The sequence below is a fragment of the Myripristis murdjan genome, chromosome 15, assembly GCF_902150065.1.
Source record: "Myripristis murdjan chromosome 15, fMyrMur1.1, whole genome shotgun sequence".
Taxonomy (NCBI): domain Eukaryota; kingdom Metazoa; phylum Chordata; class Actinopteri; order Holocentriformes; family Holocentridae; genus Myripristis; species Myripristis murdjan.
Window position 1 is genome coordinate 16,991,463 of NC_043994.1, and position 22,333 is coordinate 17,013,795.

At 40.5% G+C, this 22,333-nt stretch overlaps 1 protein-coding gene across 2 annotated transcripts; it reads right to left on the reverse strand.

Moving 5' to 3' along the window:
* Nucleotides 1-13,827: 13,827 nt before the first annotated feature.
* On the reverse strand, nucleotides 13,828-19,895 carry rps24 (ribosomal protein S24). Of its 2 annotated transcripts, XM_030069974.1 has the most exons (6): nucleotides 19,769-19,895; nucleotides 18,932-18,997; nucleotides 18,603-18,812; nucleotides 15,717-15,830; nucleotides 14,623-14,642; nucleotides 13,828-13,914 (listed from the first exon to the last, which is right to left on the reverse strand). In XM_030069974.1, exons 1-5 carry the CDS (start codon nucleotides 19,769-19,771, stop codon nucleotides 14,637-14,639), a joined length of 399 nt encoding a protein of 132 aa, XP_029925834.1. In that variant the 5' UTR covers nucleotides 19,772-19,895; the 3' UTR covers nucleotides 13,828-13,914; nucleotides 14,623-14,636. The 2 variants fall into 2 exon arrangements, with proteins under 2 accessions (XP_029925834.1, XP_029925835.1); XM_030069975.1 differs by lacking the exon at nucleotides 14,623-14,642 and having other exon boundaries at nucleotides 13,829-13,914; nucleotides 19,769-19,893.
* Between the last annotated feature and the right edge of the window lie 2,438 nt (nucleotides 19,896-22,333).

The following is a 22,333-nucleotide window of genomic DNA, read 5'->3' on the forward strand; positions in this document are numbered from 1 at the left end:
CCTTCAAGTAAATTCTCTGATCACTATGTCAGACTAGAAGAGAGAGCTAATATACTCTGCCTGTGTGTTTGTGTCTTATATCACAGTCAAAGTCAAAAGCCATAGGTTGATCTGGCACCCTGTGATCCGAATGTGTCATAAACTCAGATTCTTCATAGAATCTGGGGATAGGACACAGAATATGAGCATAGAAATCTTTTTTCTCATGCCAGTTCTTGACAAGCAGACTAGCCTGCGCTGAGATCTTAACAGAATTGAGACATTTCATAGCAATAGACATGCTGGAGCCATAGGCTGAACTCCTTTAATGGCATTCTAACCCTTATGGAGAGGGTGGAGGCTACTTTGGGAGGATCAAGCTAGTGCACATCTGGATTAAATTGTAGGCGGCAATACATAGAAGCTATAAGTGAACCTCAACACAAGCTACACAGCTCCCATAAAGCTAATTCCAAGCAAAAGTAGTGGTAAACAAAGAGGTTGCAGTGTAAGGGTGTCTCAGGGTTTGGCATCACTTTACTTACCAGGCAAAGGTAGAGCCAACACAAAGACACGCTGGCTAATAGGTACAGCAAATCAGCCTTTCTGGCAGACTGGCTGGTCTAATGGCTGCTCTGCACACCTGCAGTAACACAGCCCTGCTCCCCTGTCTCAGCAGCCCTCCATCTGTCATTGGAAAGCTGCAGTGGTCCCCCAGGTAGGAGTGTTGTGTCAGCCTGGCAGGGTCATTACAGCGGGGCCTGGGAGTGCCGGTGGTGCAGCCTGCTCCTCTGCAGTCCCTGCCCAGCTCTAACCCCTGCCAGGTAGCAAGATCTCACACAGGCCTAATGTATTCACACTAATTAAACTGTGCCAGGCACCACAAGCACCCAGCCATTAAAATAGAAAGACCAACTGTTTGTATCAGAGCAAGGCAATGTCAAATTCATACCCCTTATTACCACCTGGATCTCCTGGCTTGGAGGGAAACCACACAATGGAGATGTTTTTAAAATATATTTTCTGCTCTAAAGTAAAATTCTAAATTAATACGGAGTGTCTTTACTGGTGTGCAAAATAAATACATTGATTTATACATACATTATAAAAATAAAAATCAATACTACAAAACCTAATCATTATACAGTGAGAATAAGGCAATGTACAGTTTCCTGATTTAAAGTGATAGTTCAGGTTCTTACTAATATTGTGGTATTTTCTGTTCCGTGTGAGTGTAATACATCCACCAAGTCTGATTCATTAAATCCTTTCCTCTCACAAGAACAAGAGCTTCAGCTGGAATGTGCTCCTTCAAAATGAATAAAGTGGATACAGACTGGAAAACAACACAGTTGTGAGTGACATCACAAAGATGAAAAATTGGTTTGAAGGATGCACAATAACGTCTCTCTGTGTAAGGTTTATTTTCATCGCCGTTGTCAGTCAGCTAGTTTCCAATATGGCGGATCTATTTTCTGTCATAGCACTACCAAAGTGTGACCATGCAGTGGTGCTCTGCCCCCATATTGAACCTATGAGCTGACACAGTGGGAGTGCTACAGCTGAAAACAGATCCACCATTTTGGAAACCAACTGGCTGAAGAGAACTATGGAAATGAAACTTGTGTTGTCCTTGGAAATCATTTTTCAGCTTTGTATCACCGCTCAAAATCGTGTTGTTTTCTGGTCTGTATGTCTTTCATTCATTTTAGAGCAGCAGACTTGCAGTGAAGCTCGGAGTCTTGCAACAGGTAAGGATTTAATGCACCAAACTTGGTGGATGTATTACATTTGAAAGGACCCAAAAATACCACAATATGGGTGAGAATACAAACTATCACTTTTATATTTGCCTGCTTCTATTGACTTGACTTTTTTTGGCTGTTCCACTGATGGTCTTACCGCATATCGTGGCTGACCCACAAGCTCTTGCCTGCCAATTTGCATAAATCACATTCTAGATCTGACAGTTACTAGGCAGCGTAGGCGGGGAGATGCCCAGCCCCCGTGCCGAAACCAGGCCACCAACCCAGAGAATGGGAGGCCTGCCTGCCAGAGTGACAAATGTGTCCAGAGCTCAGTCTAACTGCCTCCTCTTGTGTATGAATGTGAACAATGTGTGTGTGTGTATGTGTGAGTGAGTGTGTGTATATGTTCATCTGTTGGCACGTGTGTGGGTGCGCCCCAGTGTGACATGACAAATAAAGGGTAAAAGGTGCTCAAGGGCTCAAAATAAAGCAAGATGACAAATAATATTTCTATAAGCGTGGCCTTAATTCAGTGAGGAAAAACAGTTTAACGCGTATAATGACATCGATTAGCGTTTGCAGAGCTGCATGGTAACATGGTAGTTGCCGGTGCTTCTGGGAGAGAAGCAGAGGCAGTGCAGCGTGTTAGTAATGTAGTGTTAGTGGTGTGAAGTGCTGTGAACCATGACAGGCAGGTGAATAAGGATTGAGCCTGTCGTTTTGAACCCCCTCAGACGTGGCTGTGACAGGGAAACCCAGGTCCTTCTCACTCACCTTGATCGCTAAGGTCTCAGTCAGTGAACAAGCCTTTGATGCTGGGATGGAAATCAAAGACAGGACAAGGACAAGTACAAGTTAAACCGTTATCGCTGTTGATCTAACCGAGACTATGGTTGTGGTGTCCTGGGGCTTAATTCATACTTGATTTGTGACTCCTCCTTCTCTGTGATTTTAATTTATTGCATAATCACTATTAACTGTATGACTCATACAACAAACATTCACTTTGGCTCATCAGTCACAACAGATCAATTTATCATGACAATTAAAATCCGACTGATACTACCAATATTAATACCTAGGAGTAAAAAAAAACAAAACAATATATTGGCTTGTGTTTTCACATATAAAAACACACATTTGTTGAAAGAAACTGTCACATTTGGCAATCAAATCACCATGATAAAGATATGCATTGGTGGTTTGAGATTTTACAGTTGAACAAAAAACTTCTTAACACAATCTGCACCACCATCTGCTCAGCTGTGATACTGTAAGCCGTTCTGCCAATTCATGTGCTATATAAAGTATTGCAAATTACGGAGTCTTAGAACATACAATTTGATGACAGAACTGTTTTTAAATTATCTTAAATGCTTTTTGCATATCAGCCAACAAATATACTAATACCTACATCCGAGATGAGCCAATATTTCCACAAATGATTTCTGATGTAAAAATGCCTAGTCGAAGTACCGTTTTGGTGAATAAATGAGTTTCTAAGTGCTCAAGTTGCTGTGTTTCGTGACGCCACGGGGCTCAAGAGTGTGTCGCTCCCGTTTCTCCAATTAGAAATGAGCAGAGGCTTACTGTAGTGTGAGGCCAATCTAAAGTGACAGTCAGAAAACAACATGGCGGGGATTGAGGGGATGGAAGAGTCAACCAGAGCGTGACAGACCAGTCATTACCCAAAGTACACCAATGACACTCTGCTCGCTATCTCAGTAAGTGTAACCTTAAACACACACACACGCACACACACACACACACACACAAAGTGGGATTTGTTGCTGTTACATTAATCACAAATCCATGGATTATAAATCTATGGATACAAATCAAATGTGTGATAATGAGACCTGCGAGGAAACAGAAATAAAACAGTAACAGGAGTTGCACCCGGCATCCCAAACAAATCATACTCAACACCAGAAAATGAGGATCAGTGTGATTTTCCATGCAACCCCCGGTTCCACACACACTCTGACTGTGCTACATAAGATGCCCTGGGTCTTGTGTTACGCTGTGATGATAGTGTGCTTGGCGCTGACATTGCAGCTGTTTACACTTCCCCCCACAGAGAGCCACTCGCACTGCAACACCCAGCACGAAGGTTACATAACGCTACCTCTGCATCTGCATGTTGGTTGTATATGAGAAGGAAAGAAAGAAAGAAAGAAAGAAGTTGGGTGGGGGTTCTGTGGAGGGAAGCGTATACACGGCTCAAGCTGTGTGCCCAGGCTGAATGATGATACAATGAGACATATCCTCTACTTTGATACTGTTGTTTTGGTTGTGGATTAACATGCCAGACATGAACTGTGCATAGGCAAACACAGCTGTTCATCCGAGCAATAAAGGAGGTGCTCAGCTCCGCTCTTCCTGCTCGTCTACTCTGTGTCAGTCTGTGTAAAGAAAGAGTTTAATCACCTCATTGCTGAGGATGAGTGGCACATTCTCTACATGTATCTGCCTACTGAATTGCTCTAAATATTAACTGGAACGAGGTGTAATCCTAATGGCCTGCTGCGAGAGAATGGAAATGTAAAGACTGTACACCTCCTTGTGATAGGGCCACGGTGCTCTACACCAATCAGGATTCAGGTGGAAACGTTTAGTTGTGGTCTGACAAATCCCACACTTCAAAAGCACTTTTGATGTTTCCCCTCTGTTTTTCCAGGCCACTCACGCATCAGTAGTTTTGTGAAAAACACGGACTCTGAGACAATATTAGAAACGATGCCTGCGGGCGGTTCTTTGAAGCTGAACGCCAGAGCCAGTCGGCCAGCCAGCCCATTGATAGCGTGCTACTCTCCCCACTAGCTTGGATGATGCTGGTCTTCAGCTGGACTAGAGGGAATACAAAACAGCTTTTCCCCCCAACCCATGTCAGCAATGATGTTAAATCTTAATATTGTAGCCTGGTGAAAGTCTATGCAGTCATTTGCTCCAAAGAGCAGATACCATTTGGCAGGGTAAATCATAGCAACTTAAGTAACTCATAATGTGTGGGTAAGAACTTTTTATGAACAAAGTCAAAGAGCATTCTGGCGCTTCATCCTGCTTAAGTATACTAAATATTTATGAAGGCATGGGTTCATGTTCTGGCTCATGCAATGTCGCTCTTTTTCACTGTCACTGTCTCCACTGCACCGTCTGACAAACTGGTAAAATGCTCAAGAAAGAAAGGATATTCATTCTTAAGAAAAAAACAAAGCAATTACGGTGTTCAGTGGATTATGTAGCCCCAGCAATGAAAGTAAACTCTTCTGAGGCAATAGTGCGTTCACAACACAATTTCTTTTAATTTTATTTGATCAGAGTTTTTTTCTTTTCTTTTTTTTTTTTTTTGTTAAGTCTTTGCATCAGATGTCTGAGATTCAGGGTTGAATCTCGCTGGGAATAAACATCACTCCTGGGACTCTAATCATAGCTGTTGCTCTTGGAATAGCTACGCCGGCAGGCATGAAATCATGCATACGTTAGAGGAGCCATTAGGGATTCGCTAGGTGTTCTCTTTATGCCATCTCTCAAACAGAAACACACTGACGGCAAAGTTTCTCACAGAGGCTGATCCTTCCTTTATGAATGATAATGACACTACTACTGTCACATAAGACAGACTGTGGTTTATGGGAATAATTATTGCTGCATTATGTTAGCATAACAGTTGTCATGACTGTGAGCACCATTGTTTCATATAGTGTATGTAATCCTCATACTACACATTATTAGGACTGTCTGCAGGTAGAGTAAACATACTAATAACTTGATGATGATGATTACTAGACTAGGGCTGGATGATATATCGATATTATATCCGTATTGTGATATGACACTAGATTTTGTTTGATATTTTGGATATATCAATATCGTGATGTGACAAGTGTGGTCTTGTCCTGGTTTTAAAGGAGACTTTTCCTGAACTTATTACACTGTTGTAGTCATTCTGTTATTTACTTCTACCTGCTTGGTCGTCATATCTACATTACAAACAATTGTTTAATCAGTAATCTCTTGTGTTTAAATATCTTGAAGCACCAACAGTCATTCCAATATTGCCACAATATTCATACTGAGGTATTTGGTCAAACATGTCGTTACATTTGATTTTATCCAAATGGCCCAGCCCTAGTCTGAACGTTAGGAGACGTCTAGCACATATTGTGGAGCTTGTTTTAACTCACAAGACGCACAGTTTCTGGCCTAAAAAGGTAAGATGTCTTCTGAGGTAATACCAGGTGATTCTTGAAGTAGGTTTCAGAGTTCTACCCTGTATCATTAAACTGATGAATGAGTGGTTGAGTGTTAACTTTCCTGGACCACTCCGCTCTCTCTTTCTGATATCCATATTTCATAAGCACTTCTCACCATTCATCCTGTCTCCTCTATTCCAGCTCGTTTTCGTGCCAGTGCAGTTGACTGCACAACAGGGAGCAGCTTATATTCTAGGTTCCTCTTGATTATTAATGGGATTCTCAACACGTAGCCTAATCCATCCACAGAACTTGAAAAATACTAACACAAGGAGAAATCATTCTTATTTTAAAGCTTTGACTTTCCATAAGAAATTAGAAGATGACCTGATTTTGCCTTGTTTTAGATATATGTCGCTTTCAAAATGTGGCATTTTAGGGCTAACCTATTCAATATTCATTGTAAGATGAAATGTACTTGGTCATCTTCAGCTAAACATTAATTCACCTTCTACACGCATACGGTGAAACTCTCTCCATGTTTTTCTGAGCGTTTTCTGGTGATGGTGGCACTTGTTATCACATTGTAGACATAAAACAAAGTGTGTGCACTGCCTTATCATCTATCAAGAGCCTTGTTGAGCTTGTGATGGACTTGGGCTGACAAAACGGGCTTGTGGGTCTGGATCTAAAGTACTTATCGAGTACTGAGACAGTGGAGGACACACTGTGTGTCCTGATGGGGTCAGTGACACAGCCTGTGACAGAGGTAAGGTCAGAGCCTATTGATTTTTAACACCGCTCAATGAGGTAGCAGGCTGCTCGGTGCAAAGGATACCACCACAGAGCCAGTATAAAAGAAACATGGCTCCAGCTCAATAATAATGGCTGCTACATTCATTTGATGTAGGTGTGCTATAATGAAAAAGCAATACAGTGGATCTCTATATGATGGGCTTTCCACCTGGATGCTTTCATCTATTCTATCTCTCAGATCAGCAATCACCTTGAAGAAGAAATGCAGGAGAAAAGGAAAAGGGGGAGGGGGGGAAGCTACCTTTCCAGCGTCTTGGTCATACAGTAAAGCAGGCAGCCTATGGCCTTTGTGTGGGAGGGAAAGTGGGGCACAGGGTCTTTAATGTGCAGGGTGGAATTATATATCCTTTTAATCATGCTCCTCCACCCAGCAGCGTTTTAGAATGAGAGTGACAGAGAGCCAACGCAAAGCTAATTCTGCCGCTGTCACATCCGATCCTCACTTACCTCGCAAATGAGCAGCAGTAATGACACTCGCCTGATGGCCCACGCTCGTACACATTTGCAGGAGTAATGTTTGATAGAAATCAATCCACGGTAATATGGCGGATGGGAGCACTGAGGTGATTTTCTAGGGATGGGTTTTGTCTAGTGGAGGCGATTCAGTCTCTCAAGATGTCTCCTTTGGTTTTCCAACCATCTAGCACTCAGATCCCCAACCTAAATTTTCATTTAGGCCTTTTTAGGTCATGATCCTGAAATACACAATAGAAATAATAGAAAGCTTAAAGTATTTTAGCCTTTTGTCATTTATTACTGCTTGTTATATTACTCATTAAATGGAGCTGGATGGAATACAGTCTATGTCATGTATAGTTCTTATCTTATATAGTTCTTACATTTAACATCAGTATTGTGAATGGTTACTTGATGTTGCTTATTTAATGCTATTGTCATGAAATTCTGTTGCTGTAGCCTAATATAAGAAAAATAACAACAACAATCATCATGATCATATTTCACTGAAGTAGTATTTTCAAAAAAAAAAAAAAAAAAAAGGATAGCAAAATTCTGCAAATTATTAATTTAACCAACTTTGATCATCTTAAATTTTCAGTTAAATAAAGGGCCTGACACATGCTCTAGGCCTTCAGAGTTAGTGGAAAAATCTTGAATCATTCTAAAAGTAAACAGTAGAGTTTGTCTGTTTGTTTCACTTTACTACTTACTACTGCTGTTGTATTGGAAAAATCCCTCAGCAAAAAAGATTGTAATCAAAAATTAATTTTAGCAAGGTGCTACAGAGATATCACAGCCAAATTATAACTCCTAATAGGAATATAACTGGATTCAAGTGATACCATAGGATATAAAAAGTACCATAAAGTACAATAAGGTGATTATATACTCACTACTGAGTAGCACGGGCAAACTGTAAGTCCCCAAAGGACAATTATGGTAATATTATAGTGATTTTTTTTGTTAGGGGCTTTTGGTTTAGACATGAAAGAGAGTTGTAGTGGTGCAAATGCTATGGGATAAAAACCATTAATGCCTCTCAAGACTATTACAGGTTAAAAACAGCTCAATTTCAGAAATACTGTTCACCTGGTAAATGTGAGGCTGAACTTTATCATCCCGCTCTCCACAAACACAAAAAATCCCATTTTCTTGCGGTGAGCTTCTTGTTGTTTCTCAGAACATAACGTTTCAGAAATGTCATGTTGGTCACGCATGTATTATGTCAACGGTATGACTTACTACGTAATGTGTCACTGATGAGGTGATTGCTCATACAGCAGTAATGCAATCTATTATAGTTTAATTACCTTAACTATGTTAAATGTTCAGTCACTAAACCAGTATGTCCAAACATAATGTGAGCAACACATCAATTATTCCTACTATAACCTAATAAAATGATAAATGCTTGGACTATTCCAATGGGAAGCAGCCATTTTGCATGGAGCTATGTATGTACGGACATGTTCGTAGCCACTAACAACACTATGAATTATACATTTCTCCTGTGACAGAACATATTATGGGATCTGAGAGGCAATATGAGCAAATATCTCTTTTTATTCATGCCAGTCCTGTTTAATGAATCACTGGGAGATTGCGCTCACTGTTGCCATTAATCAGAGCTTCTCTACTGTTGATTGAAGAGGGTAATATGAACAGGAATACCAATGAGTGGAGGAATGCGGATGGGCTGAAAAATGGAGGAATAACTCAGCCATACAGAGAGCCGAGTGCTGCACGCAGTCTGAACACAACCTTGCCCCATCCTCACTAGGTGTGAAGTCCATTACAGTTTGATCATGATCATTGAGGATCTCCGCTGCGCACCATGAGGGACTGTGACAATTAGGTTTTAGATCGCCATAGAAAAACCATTTGCCGCATTCACATTGGTACTTTGGGAGTTGTTTGGTGCAACATTAGGTCCCACACACAAATCTGCTTCCACTGACTGAAGAGAACTGGAAATTGGAATATTCGTTTGCCTGGGGGGGTGGGAGGGGGAGCATTTTGGTCGTAAATTGAATCCATAAATTTGTCTGTACGCAGTTAATGCTCCTGGAATTGAATTAAGTTAGAAACCATTTGAGTTTAGTTTCTTTTTGCGTTTCTCTTTCTTTTTCTATTGTGCCCTTCAACAGTGTTGTCCAAAATGTCATGTGCAGTGGTCATCGTTAATCAAACATCAAGTTAAGAGTAGAGTAAAGCAGTACAATACTGTATAGGCTGACCAAAACCACAACCACTAAATTAGAAGCACTATGCTACAACAAGAGAAGGGTGCACTATAAGCTATAATTCAGTTTAATTACCAAATTGACTGTCTATGATGAATAAACTGGAAGATGCACAATATACAGTTACATTTTATACAGGGCTGATAGCCTTATAGCCAGTATCATTTTTTTTTCTTTCCCAAGGACACACACATACACAAATACACACCATTCTTCAATGATTGCCCACACACACCTCCCAGTCTGGAGAGTACAGCATGGCCATTGCACAGATCATTCCATCATACTGTCACTCACATCTGCTGCCCTGTCTCATTATTGCACCCTCCCAGTTCTCTCCTTTACCTCCCCTTCAGCCAAATCCGCTCTTTTCTCTCTTCCTCCAGCGTTCCACAATATCCCCCCCTCCCTCCCTTTCTTCCCGGCCGACAGACTATCCTTCCATGCCAACAAAAATGAACAGAATTCCTGAAGAGATGGGAGGGGAAGCAGACGGGGTGACATGCTTTTACACCAGTCTGATGTCCACACAGCGCCTCAGACGGCGTGTTCACAATTGCTGAAAAGCCATTCAGTGGTTTCAATGCAGCTCATATGGTCTACACCAAGAAGTGATTTTTCACATGCACACAATTATAGTACCAGCATTACACAGGAGATATTATTTTTCACCTCTCCCTGAACCTGTGAAAATGGAATGATGGAAAATACGGTCGTTGCATTGCAGCGACTATATATCCATAGGAGCTCTTTCTGTTTGGGCAGAGGTAGTTTGCTATAGTCTCCGCAGATTGTTTCCCCTCTGCCGCTTTCAGAGGGGATAAATGACAAACCATGTCAGACTGGTGATGCAAAGAGGATAATTAGGATTCACGAAACCCAGTTTGTCCTCAAAAGCAAATCACTTCCCTGGTGCTAAGGGGCTACCAAGGCACAGATCATTTTACATATCAGCACCTAGCAACTGGCAGATGGAGTGAACTTACTGCTGGCTGCCAAAGCTGATAGGACACTGCAGGACTGCAAAATGAGCTGTGATGATTCCCCTGCTGAGGCCAACAAGAGAGACATACCTCATTAAGATGCATAGCATCCTCAAATGCCCAGCCACACTTTACAGCACTAAGTTGCCCCTGCAAAAACGTTGGCACTGCCACTGAAAACATCAAGTTTGTTGTTGCCAGTTATGAAACAAACTCAGGCCAGCACTGAGATCATAAAAGTCAAATTGTAAAACAATATTATATGAAATATTGTGCTCAATTACTGCATAATAACCAATTTATTGTTGTATCATGAGCTTTACGGAGCGCCAAGTCTTTAAAGTAAACAGAAACATGCAACTATTGATATCTGCATGGAGGACTATGGCAGGCAAAAAGAGCGTATTATTATGAATCCTATCCATTCTGTCTCTGTAATACCACAATTCATCTGCATGGTGATAGACCATTAAAACTGCACCTGTTGTGAGGGCGTAAACATGTGTTCCTTATAACCATCCATCATAAACCTGACCGCAAAACATTTTTGTTGTACAAGAGAATAGAGGCGTACGCTCAATATAAAATTCCCTCTTGCCCTAAAGGAAAGCAGGGGTAAATTTAGTCCTTATCTATTTTTATTTGGTATGTATGGGGTCCCGGGGGGGCGTTGGCGCAGCCCCTATTGCCTGATGCTGGTGAGCTAATGCTGAGACTGCAGCCACAGCATGTCTCCCAGCATAACATCCCGTCCTCTACTGTGTTCTGCAGCTAAGACTCATGCAACTCGGTCGTCCTCATGGTGCCCTTCATTTATCTTGTCTCCATCCTGACTCTTTGTGTTAACATCACCAGCCCTCCTCTTCCGCCATCTTCTCAGTTTATTTCTTCCCGTCACTTTCTCATATCCTGTTCATCGCATCACTCTAATTATCCTCCTTTCCTGTAAAAAAAAAAAAAAAAAAAAAAAAAAAAAAAAACTGTAGGATAACAGAGGAGAGTAGATGGAAAGTAATTCTAGTGGTCCAGCATCTGAGACACAAAGGAGGGGCGAGATGAGATAGGAGAAGAGTGAGTGAAAGATGGCAAAAACAGGGGCCACTGAGCGAGGGAAGGCAAGAAACAGAAAGAAGGGAGGAGAGACAAAGACAGAGAAGCGAAGGCTCATGGGACAGACCGACAGGGTTGTGTAGAGGAGCTTAATTTCCCAACGCCATCTGTTACAAGTCCCTGGGTTGAAAGCTCCAGTTATGTCAAACCTCCCACAACCACACCAGCAGAGCGCTGCAGAGCTGAGAGACCCCACTGTGTTCTCCTGTCTGTCCCCACACTTGTTCTCCCCTCTACAACCGAGCAAGTGGTTCACACAGTCACCCACCCACTCTCATCCTCTACAGTGGCGCTAACCCACACTTTTAACTGTACAGGCTGAGATAAATGAAGCCGCCTGCTATTTTCTGGGTCATAGTGGATTGAAGTTTCTGCTGAGGAAAATGGGTATCAAAATGTTTACCTATACTCTACAGGAAAAGGGTGTATATGTGTTCATTTAATAACTTCACCTCTACACTTGTGGGCTAGGCAGGTAACCAGGCCTGTTATGCCTCCTCCATTATGTCTTATTTGCTTGGGTTTTATTTCATCACATCATTTTGTTTTGCTGCTAATTAGTTGAATCCAGAAGTAGAATAAAACTAACCTGGCCTGACCTCCTTACCAATCAGCTTTTGATAACAATTCTTACGATTTTTGTTGTGCTGGGAGTCCAAATTATCGTGATTTACTGTCAGCGTTTTTATCTTGGCCAGCTGGCATCGACTGAAGAGCCCACAAGGGATGCCGGGTATATATAGTATCTACTGGGAAGGAAGAGCCCCACAACTCAAAATGTGTCAATGGAATTGCCTCCAAGCTACTGTTTTTTCCCTTTTTTCTTGGTGGTGCAGGCAGTAAGGACTCTCTCACAGAGAGTTGTCTGGCCTACATTCAAGAGTTCTCAACGGCACTAAAATGTCAAATCCCAGGGTTAAAGACAAAAAACCCCCCAAAAACATTGTGCTTGAGTGCAGTCCCTAAGATGCTAGTCTTGTAGTTGAGTCTGTCAGATTCACTGTTGCTCTCTTAATAATGCTCCTGGGACATGTTACCTGCATGAAAAGTGAAGGTCAGTAGTGATTATGTCATTCTTCCTCTCTTTTTTCAAGGTCTTCTGTGCCTATCAAATGGAGTGGCTAGTTAAGATATATACCTTTCTGCAAGTAGTTTCTTTCATCAACATATCCACTTTGATATCTCCTTGTTTTGAAATTAGATTGCTGAATTCAGTGATAGTAAACCTATTATTGCAGCTGCTCCACCCCCTCATACAAAGAAATGCTGATATCCTTAGAAGAAAAGTGGTGATGGTGGTGGGGAAGAGGGGGATTACCCTGAGGACAGACCATTCTCTGGCATTTTAATCACTTCATTTACACACTCTCACGGTATTTCTATGCAAATTACCTGAAAAGGTCACACTGCAAAGAGGGAAATCTATTCTGCTCCAAATGGTGTTTATAAACAATAAGTTAAACGTCTACTTACAGACAAGCCTACTGCCATACTAAGACTTAGATTTCAGGCACTGCCATAAATTATTCCATTTGGAATATTTTCTGATGGCAAATACACATCAAGAAAAAAAAGCTTCTAAAACTGAGCAGGTAGGTATTTTCATTGATGGCCTCAGTAGGTGAAGATTGGACCCCGTTAAGGACCAGACATTTAAGTACGTTTGTTTGAAATAAAAAGGGAGCCCTCATGTGGCCATGTCGGTTAATACAACCACATTTTAACATTTGATTTGTTTTTCCTGGAGCACTAACAGAAAAAGATAAAATGGGTTTAAAATAAGACATAATGGGAAAATGATGACCTGCAGTTTCAAGGAAGTGATATAAACTGAATATTCCATAGTCAGATCATCACAAATGTGTAAGCAGTGTCAAGGTCCAGATAATTTGGTTGCTTTGCAGCAATATTGTTGCAAGGCCACTGGATGTCACTCTCACCCAAGCTCATCCTTGAATATGTAAAATGCCAAGTCAAAGCAAAATTACTACATCAAAGTCACTTTACTAACATATAAATGTTACTTTAAAATGAAATATGGCCCCGATTACATTTTACTTTAGCTGCCTACATAATGTAAGCATCTTTACATCAGTCACCAATACAGTCCAATATGGAGTCCCATCACAGAGTGCTGGAAATGGTATACTTCCACTCAACCCACTGACTGACAGTTGATTTTTCTCCTAATCTTTTTGGAGAATTTACATGTCTAAAATGATGCTATGCTAATGTGAAAATACTCAGAATTGTGATGCTCAAGTGTGTACACACCAAAGAACAAGAGGTTTCATCCCAGTTTTTTTTCTCCAAACTTTATTTGATGACAATATACAAGAACATCTTGAGCACGAAGACCTTCCCTGATTTTCTGGGCTCACTGTAAGGAGATGAGAGAAAAGCCAAGTTAGGACAACAGCACAGATCATGTTTACAAAAAACTCAAAAAACTGAACAGGGTCATCTACAATAGAGTAGCCTGAGTAAGTTCAGAGGAGGCAAAGCTACAAATTAAAACTAAGATATAGGCTGAGAAATTTTTAGTCAAAACATTTAACTCCAACATGTCTTGATGCTTTGCAATGAAAAACTGTTAAGAATGACAACTATTACAAGACTGTGCTTCAAGATCAAGGCAGAAAACAGAATTAAGAAATTTCAGTGAGAAATTCACTCTTTTAGTAGACATTTAGGTCAGCTAGCTCACACTGGACACACAAAACTGAGTTACACATGCTACGCATTCATTGGGCTTCTCTTAACTAACGTTTAAGCGCTGCAACTTCAGAGGTATAGAGTTGTGCCTAAGCAGCATCTCTTTAAGTCAAAGCCAAGTTGCCATTTGTTTAAATATCATAAGCTTGAGTGGGCAAAGCCTAGTGAATTTCTATTACAGCAGTAACACGGGTACAAATAACTGGGATACAGGGGAAAGTTAATAGGGATTTGTAATCTTGGCATGGAAAAAGGAAACACTGAAGGGAAACTGCAGGGTAAAAACAGTGAGGGTAAAAACATGCACAGCTCTGGGTCTATCAGCATTTGATGTGCAACACAACAGCACACCATGCTTTTTCTGCTTTGATACCTGAAACTGACACCTCATTTCTGCAAAAGAATTCCCCGGGAAGCAAAATCAAGGGCAAAAGATGGAAGAAAGCAATGTTAATGTCTTGAAAATTAAAACATGGACTGAAGAGATCTCTGAATGAATCACCAGCTGTACCCTACAGGCCACGCTCCACATACAGACCTGGGCCAATCAAGCTTTTGTAGAAATGACAACATTGAGATTGTACAAACTAGCTGAGCTGTACCTGGAGAGCCAGCTGGCTTTAGTCTTTCAGAGATCCTTTCTAGGTGACTGTAGGTCAGGGAATAGGCAAACATGTGTCACTGAGTGCTGACTGTGTGTAAAGTTTGATTCCAACCAAAAACTACACCAGGTGATTTCACTAATTGGTTCCCTCTCTGATTTGAAGGTGCATTAATTAGTGAAAACACCACCTCCATGGCACATGGTTGACACTCCCTGCAATGGGCTATCCTGACAATACCATTAAGTTTCAAAATAGGGGCTACAACACTATTAGTGTACATTTCAAGTTATTAAATTATTAGTGTACACTTCAAGCTAATCAAAATCAGTGTTAAGGGTAGGAGTTACCAACTAAGTATTAACTGGAGGGTCAAATATATTCTTGGGGATGCTACACTTCAAGGAAAAAGTCTTAGCTTTGCCGGTCAAATGGGTAGGTGAGGATGTAAAGGAGAGTTAGCTAGGACTAACACTCCTGGATTATCTGCACACTGCAGTTAGTCTACTTCATGAACATTTACCTTCTACAGTTCCCGAACAATTGATGATTGGAAAGATGACAAAAGGAAATTAAACAGTAGAAAAGGTGTGTAACAGCAAGACCAACAAGCTAGCAAAAGAATAAGTGAGCAATGAGTATTCAGTATCATATCATCAAGTGCATTCACCATCATGATGCCTCTCAAAATCTGCTGTCATATGAGCTAAGAAAAACAAGGGACTGTACTGCGGAGAGAAATAAAGTCTAGGTCCCTATGGTATCTAGTTACTGGATTATTCTCTTTCAGTGCACACAGCCAAGAACAGGCTGTAAGGAAGTGGTCAATGACTGCTCTCTTGGTGCAAAGACTCAGTCAAATTACCTTTTTGCCAGAGGCGCCCACGCTGGCCTTCTTGGTTCCTCGTACTTTCTTCATTCTGTTCTTGCGTTCCTTACGCTGTTTCCTGGAGGACTTCTTTTTCTCATACAGTCCATGCTGAAGAAACAGAAATTTAATCAAAACCTGCAACACTTAATATGTCAACCACCAGCCTCATACAAACAAGTCAGTTATGGTACTTGCGTCACCCTTGAATGCAGATGACGAGGAAGCCTGTTGTGCCAAAATTCTGTATTTGCATTTTGATCTCTTCTCTATTTAGAAGCATTGTATGGTATTATAGAGCCTGTTTATGTCAGATGCTCTTTGATAGGATGTCTGGATGAACCGATTTAGCAGCAGTGTGGAGCAACACCACTACAACATTACTCCAATCTCAAGTTAGGAAATTCAGCCTGTATCTATGCTTGTTAACTCACATTCACTGACAGTTCTCTGCTTAAAATGAACTCCAGCGGTACAAAAATAAACTGCTGCAAATCAGATACCGCAGACAGCAGCACCTGCTTCCATTTCGAGCTCCACTCATCGAAATATTCTGTCAATCTGCAAGGAGCAAGTTGTTTTCCCCAACTATGATGCAGTGCACCCCCACTCACAACAACTTTGAGGACATGGCCAGGCTAAAAGCTTTTACATTGGAGTTAAGTGTAGAACATTTCATTGTCTCTCTACATACACACACACACAAGCAAGTTGACCATAAGTATTTCAGCACGACAGTGGGATTATAGTTGGTCTGATTTCATTTTCTGCCTTCTCCCCAAATGTGAAATTTTTAAACCCTACCAGCATACTGCAACTCAAATGCTTTACAACAAAGTGAGTTAGTGTACCTGAGATGCCATAAATCAGCCCTTACTATCTTTATTCAACAAGGATATAGACGTTATGTTGTATGTAACATGTATTACAATCACTTTCCAAAAATTCCTGTAAAATAGCATTTTGACACATAAGCACTCTGGATGGGGTTATCAAGTGTATTAGTGCTGTTACTGGCAGGTGGCCTAGACATTTGTAGAGCATATAATTTTACATGTATGAAACTCTATACAGATAACTCTGGATTAAAACCACTGATATTTCATCCTGCATCTTTAAACATTAAATAATCTGTGCTGCTATCTGGATCAAAATCATATGTTTCCTCAAAACCCAACAGCAGATGACAAGGTTGAGCACAAAGACTGTTATTACCCTCCTGTATTCACAGCGTCTCTGGCCAGCAACCTGCTCAGCTGTTTGGAGTCCTGATCACCTGTTGTGCTTCAGTTCATCCCTCGCTGACTTCCAGCTAAGCTATCACAGGTTTAAACCTTGGTTTTATACATTTAATAAAATTGAGGAAGTGCACCAGCACCTTGTCGCCTAAAAGTGGGGGACTTTTCGGTGGCTTCTAAGCTATTTGATCCCAAAATGACAGTAAAAGGGAAAAAACTTGTTCTCATTAAGTCTCATCTGCAGCTGTATAGCACAAGTGGCGACTCAGAACATCTGCATGTTATGACTGATATAAGACAAGATACTCTCTGTGAATTTGGATATTGATCTTATTAGACTGTTATGGTGCCTCTACCTGATTGGTCATTATGCTCACATAACTACAAGTTTTATGCAGGGTGGGTAATTTTTTCTCCACCAGCCACTATATCTGGTAGATTCCCAAATTCTGGTCCTGAAAGTGTTTTTCCCCTCACTCAATACATAAATAATTAAGACCATGACATTCACCAGTGGCAGTTGTCAATATTTAAGTCCATATTATTCAGGACATGAGACTTATTGTGTCCTGTAGACTAAGAGGAAAAAATGAACAAAACAAGTATTTGGGATGGACAAATGTCTTCTGTGGGACGCCTCAAGGACAAAAGGGGATTTTCATAGATTTTAATCATTATTATGCCTGTCACTTAGAAAATGACAAACTGAATCGACCACACATCTACAGCAACTGGAACCAGTGTGTTACAGTCTGGGACGAAGTGCTGCTGGTAACAGGAATTCAAACCCTAAAAGGCCACTTCATGTTACTGAATATCTGTCTCTAGCATCCAGGCAACATTACAGTATGTATGCATCTGAAGTAGCCACTTCTCTTGCTTGTTTACAGGCAGGTGACACACAAGCTCTGTATGCAAAGCAAACCACCAATCAATTACTCTTGATCAGTTTATCAAATAACCACAACAGCCAGCATTTATTTTCAGGTTGTGGTCGGCGTCTAATGGGGCGTGCTTTGGTTATTTGATGAACTGATCAAGTGCATCGCTTCACCAGAGCACAAAGCAAACTGACTGCTGTGCGTGCAGAGTCTGCGTGTCACAACAAACTGTGTATCCAACATCCCTTAAGATGATGGCATCATGTAAATGCCCAACCATAACTTGGAGAATATTTTAAGTTAAACAATGGGTAAGGACAGCCTAGCCTTTCAGGATGGGAGGACTTAACAGCAATGTTTTAAAACTGTTTCCACACTCTTTTAGTTTTGTCTAGTGAGGCTGGTGATCTGATTTTACCCGTACATATTAAATTCACACAGTGCAGCTAAACTGGCATAAATCTCTTCAAGTCATTTCACATATGAAATATCACCTGCAGCACTATTTTGTCAGGCATAAAATGAAGTGAATACAACGCAGCTGGTCATTTCATTTGAAATTTAACCAGGCTGGTTGGAGACAATCACTGATTTGCTTGTTGTGATCAGGACATAATTTCTTTTGTCTTTAAGTAAACCTTGCAAGTCACCTTTCATGTCCTGGTAAGGCAAGTTGTCTAGACAGAGTATGAATTTACCAGCACCTTGTAACATACTGTGTGCAGTGCATAGTTCCCATTTTGAGCCAACGGCTCACTACTCACCCTGGCCAGTCTGTGTTTGGGCTCGTTCTTCTTGGCGTAGTCTAGGGAGTCGTAGACCATAGCAAAGCCTGTTGTCTTGCCACCACCAAACTGAGTCCTGAAGCCAAAGACGAACACCACATCGGGAGTGGTCTTGTACATTTTGGCAAGTTTCTCCCTAATTTCAGTCTTGGGGACTGTGGCCTTGCCTGGGTGAAGGACATCGACAACCTAAAGGGGAAATGAGTGAACTTAAACACCACATTCCAGTTGACAAAAACAAAAAAAAACAAAACAAACAAAAAAAAACACTATGAGGACTAACGGCATTGATGGTTTTGAAAACTTACCATTTGCTTCCTCTGAAGCAGCCGGTTTGTCATGAATTTCCTGGTCCTGACTGTCACTGTGTCGTTCTGAGGAGGACAGAAGATGAGGATCAATGTTGTGCAACATGTTGGCTATACAGGGCATCTAATGTTAATCAATTTCCTATTTTGATCTCTACAACCACCAAAGTGCACATCAGTGAAGGTTTTATTTTGAACCTTATTCCCCTCACAGCTACAGCATGTAAGGGTAGCCTCACCAACCTGTGCTACCTAACAAATCCGCAGACAATTACCTGGCTAACCTAGCTGCAAAGGTTCCTTCCTTCTGCAGCCTCACTACACCAAACACAAAGTGTAGACTGAGATTTTTTCCTTAATAACACAATAACATGCCAGCCTCAAGGAAGGCAGTGTTGTAGCTCCAGTTCACTGTCAACGAGGGCCGCCTGGCTAACTCACCTAGGCTACACATGCTAACATAAGCGATTCAAGGCTAGGACAACTTCTGGTTAACTCGCTAAACAAGTACTTTGCAACAGGCCTAGTGTACTCTTATACGAAACGCTTGTAAAGGACAGTCTATAAAGAGTATTAAGTGATATAATGAGTATGAGAGCCACGTCTAAACTCTGTACACACGGCGGAACCGGTGACTGACAGTCAACACAGCCGTTGGAGGGGCCCACTGAAGATAACGCTCATAATCGGCTAAAAACACTTCATATCCTCTCAATATTGACATATATGTGTGATACCGGCTTATGTGATTATTTGATACGTGAGAAATGTGTGTCGATAAAACGATGGACTTGATAACTGAAGGATTTTACTGTCATTTTTTGCCTCCGCACTCACCATCTTGGCGCTGCCCTCGCTCAGGGATGTAGAAAAGGAGGAAGGACCAGCAGGCGACCGAAGAAATGCCTGCACAGAATAGAGCGGGCTCGCTTGTCTTGCCTGATGTAAAAGGGGACGTAAACTCAAAAAAAAAAATCTGTCAGAGGTCTTTTACTGGCTTTTCACTTAATAAAATATGTACTTCATAACTGTGCGAATGCGCAATAGTGCGCAAAATACATTAGAAGAGTGCTTCATTCTCTCTTCCAAAACTGTACACTATTTAAAACTTAATTAAGACCCTTTTTTCAAAATAATAACACTTAAATAACAATAAAATAGCTGTTGTGTTGGAGCTAAAACATTAAGAGCATTTCTTGCCAGTTATCATTGCAAAATCAAACTCAGGTTCAGAAAAGAGCCTAATTCCTCTTCTGTCCACTAGATGTCACTCATGCAGTGTCTGTGCATGCAGAGACAGGAGGCACATGTTTATTATAATAATTGAAGGCTCATTGGGTAAACCAGTATTTTCTAATTAGAAAAACGATCCTTTTTGGCACTTCAGGGTGTATAGCGATGGTGACATGGCCTGCATGCTGATCTTGATCATCCTATTGATCAGCGCCTGCCTAAACACATACTTTCTTAATATTAGCGGAGTGCCTTTGTTTCAAAATGCTGTCACACACTGCATAGGAAAAAAAACAGAGAATCTCAGACAGACAGGGAGCCAGACTAGCTGTCAACCATGATCTATAATAAACTGTTGTTTTTATCAGTGTTTTTTATGAGCACTCCTTGAATTCTCTGCTGTGGGAAGGTCAAAACATTCAAACAGCCCACGCTGGTTAGACAAACAGGTTTGTTAATGCCATGATTGTGTTTGTGGGAAACAAAAACGTTGTACAATTCTCAATCTGTGAAGCAGCACGTCTACTGAAACCAAGACAACACTTGACCCTCCTGTTGTCGTTGGGTCGATATGATCTGAATACATATTTGAAGGTGGAAAAAAGGCAAAGTCATCGCAGCATTTTGACCTTGGATGACATTTTTTTCACAATTGTCCAAAAAAAAAAAAAAAAAGCAAAAACGACTGAACATTTTCTAGTGATCTTACACTTTATTGAAAAAGCTGCACACTTGTTTCACGGCAAGAGGACTTCACACTGTAGCCCTGCATGGAGTTTGCATGGGTTTCTTCACATATACCCAAAACACAAAAGTAAGGTGGACTGGAGACAAAACTACCTATGATTATGAATATTATTATCCAAATTTGTTTATTGAATGTTCCAAGTATGAAGAAAGACAAAAGAAAATACACACATGCATAAGACATGAGAAAATCAAGGCTCAAAATAATAAATAAGTAAGTAAATAAAAAACACAAACAACTTTTATAATACAGTTTGCAGTCTAATGAGTGTTGAGACGTTCATGTTTTAAGCTATCACTATCAAAAGGTTTACATTAAATATAACCTGTAATTTACCTCAGCTTGGTCTTTACTGTTGTAACATTTTCAAGAATATAATAATCACACTCGAATTTTAAGGGAATGTGTCAGATACTCCTATTTTCCAGCATTTGTCATACCTACCTATGGTTATGAATAGATTTGTCTGTCCAGGTCTGTCTTTGAATCAGCACCGTCACATTAGACAAATAAACATTTTATATATTAGTCACAGTCATGATAAACATGTATGTGACTAATAACTGTAATAAATGTCATCATAATCATAACCCATTACGCAAAGTTGGGGTGACAGTATGTCTTGATTGTGGAAAATCTATCTATCTATCTATCTATCTATCTATCTATCTATTAGTCATAGTAGATAAATAGCAGACATTATTATGGGAACACATTGAGTTTATGGCTCAGTGGGTTGTGATCAGTGTTAATGTTTTTCTGCCTCTCTAACAGCGCATTACTGTTTTTGTACTAAAATGTACAGAGTGTCTACAGGTTTTAGAGAGTATCATTTGATTTAATGCTTTTAAGATATATTTCAAAAAAATAAATAAAACTGATTTGTGATGAACCATAAAATATTGGTTGATACTGATTCAAATGAGCACTGCAGGTCAGTTCTGTGTATTTGGTCCTGGTCAGAAGTCAGTTTTTGGTAGGAAAATGGTGGATTATTAACTCGCTGTTATTTTCACAGTTTCCTTAAGGCTAGAGAGAAGCTGCTGCTGGGATAAATCAAACCAGGACTTTTTTTTCCACAGAACTTGGAGCAGGTGAGTTGAAGGTGAGTTCCCTGCATCAGGGAAGAATGGCCTAAAGTGAGATGTGTTAATTTACGATAGGCATCTGACCAACAGGTAAGAGTAGCCGGTGATAATAAACATTTTTAGCTTCAGTGGTAGGGTTAACTTTTTAAATAACATCAGAAATGTTGAGTCCAATGCATAAGAATATGACAAATTTTGAATAAAAGAAAGAAAGAAAGAAATTAACACAAATGTTTGTTGAAATTAAGACTTCATACATTATAATTAGACTATTTAAGGTCTAATATTTGTAAAACTGATTTAAAGACATTGTAAGACTTTAAGGCTCTGCAG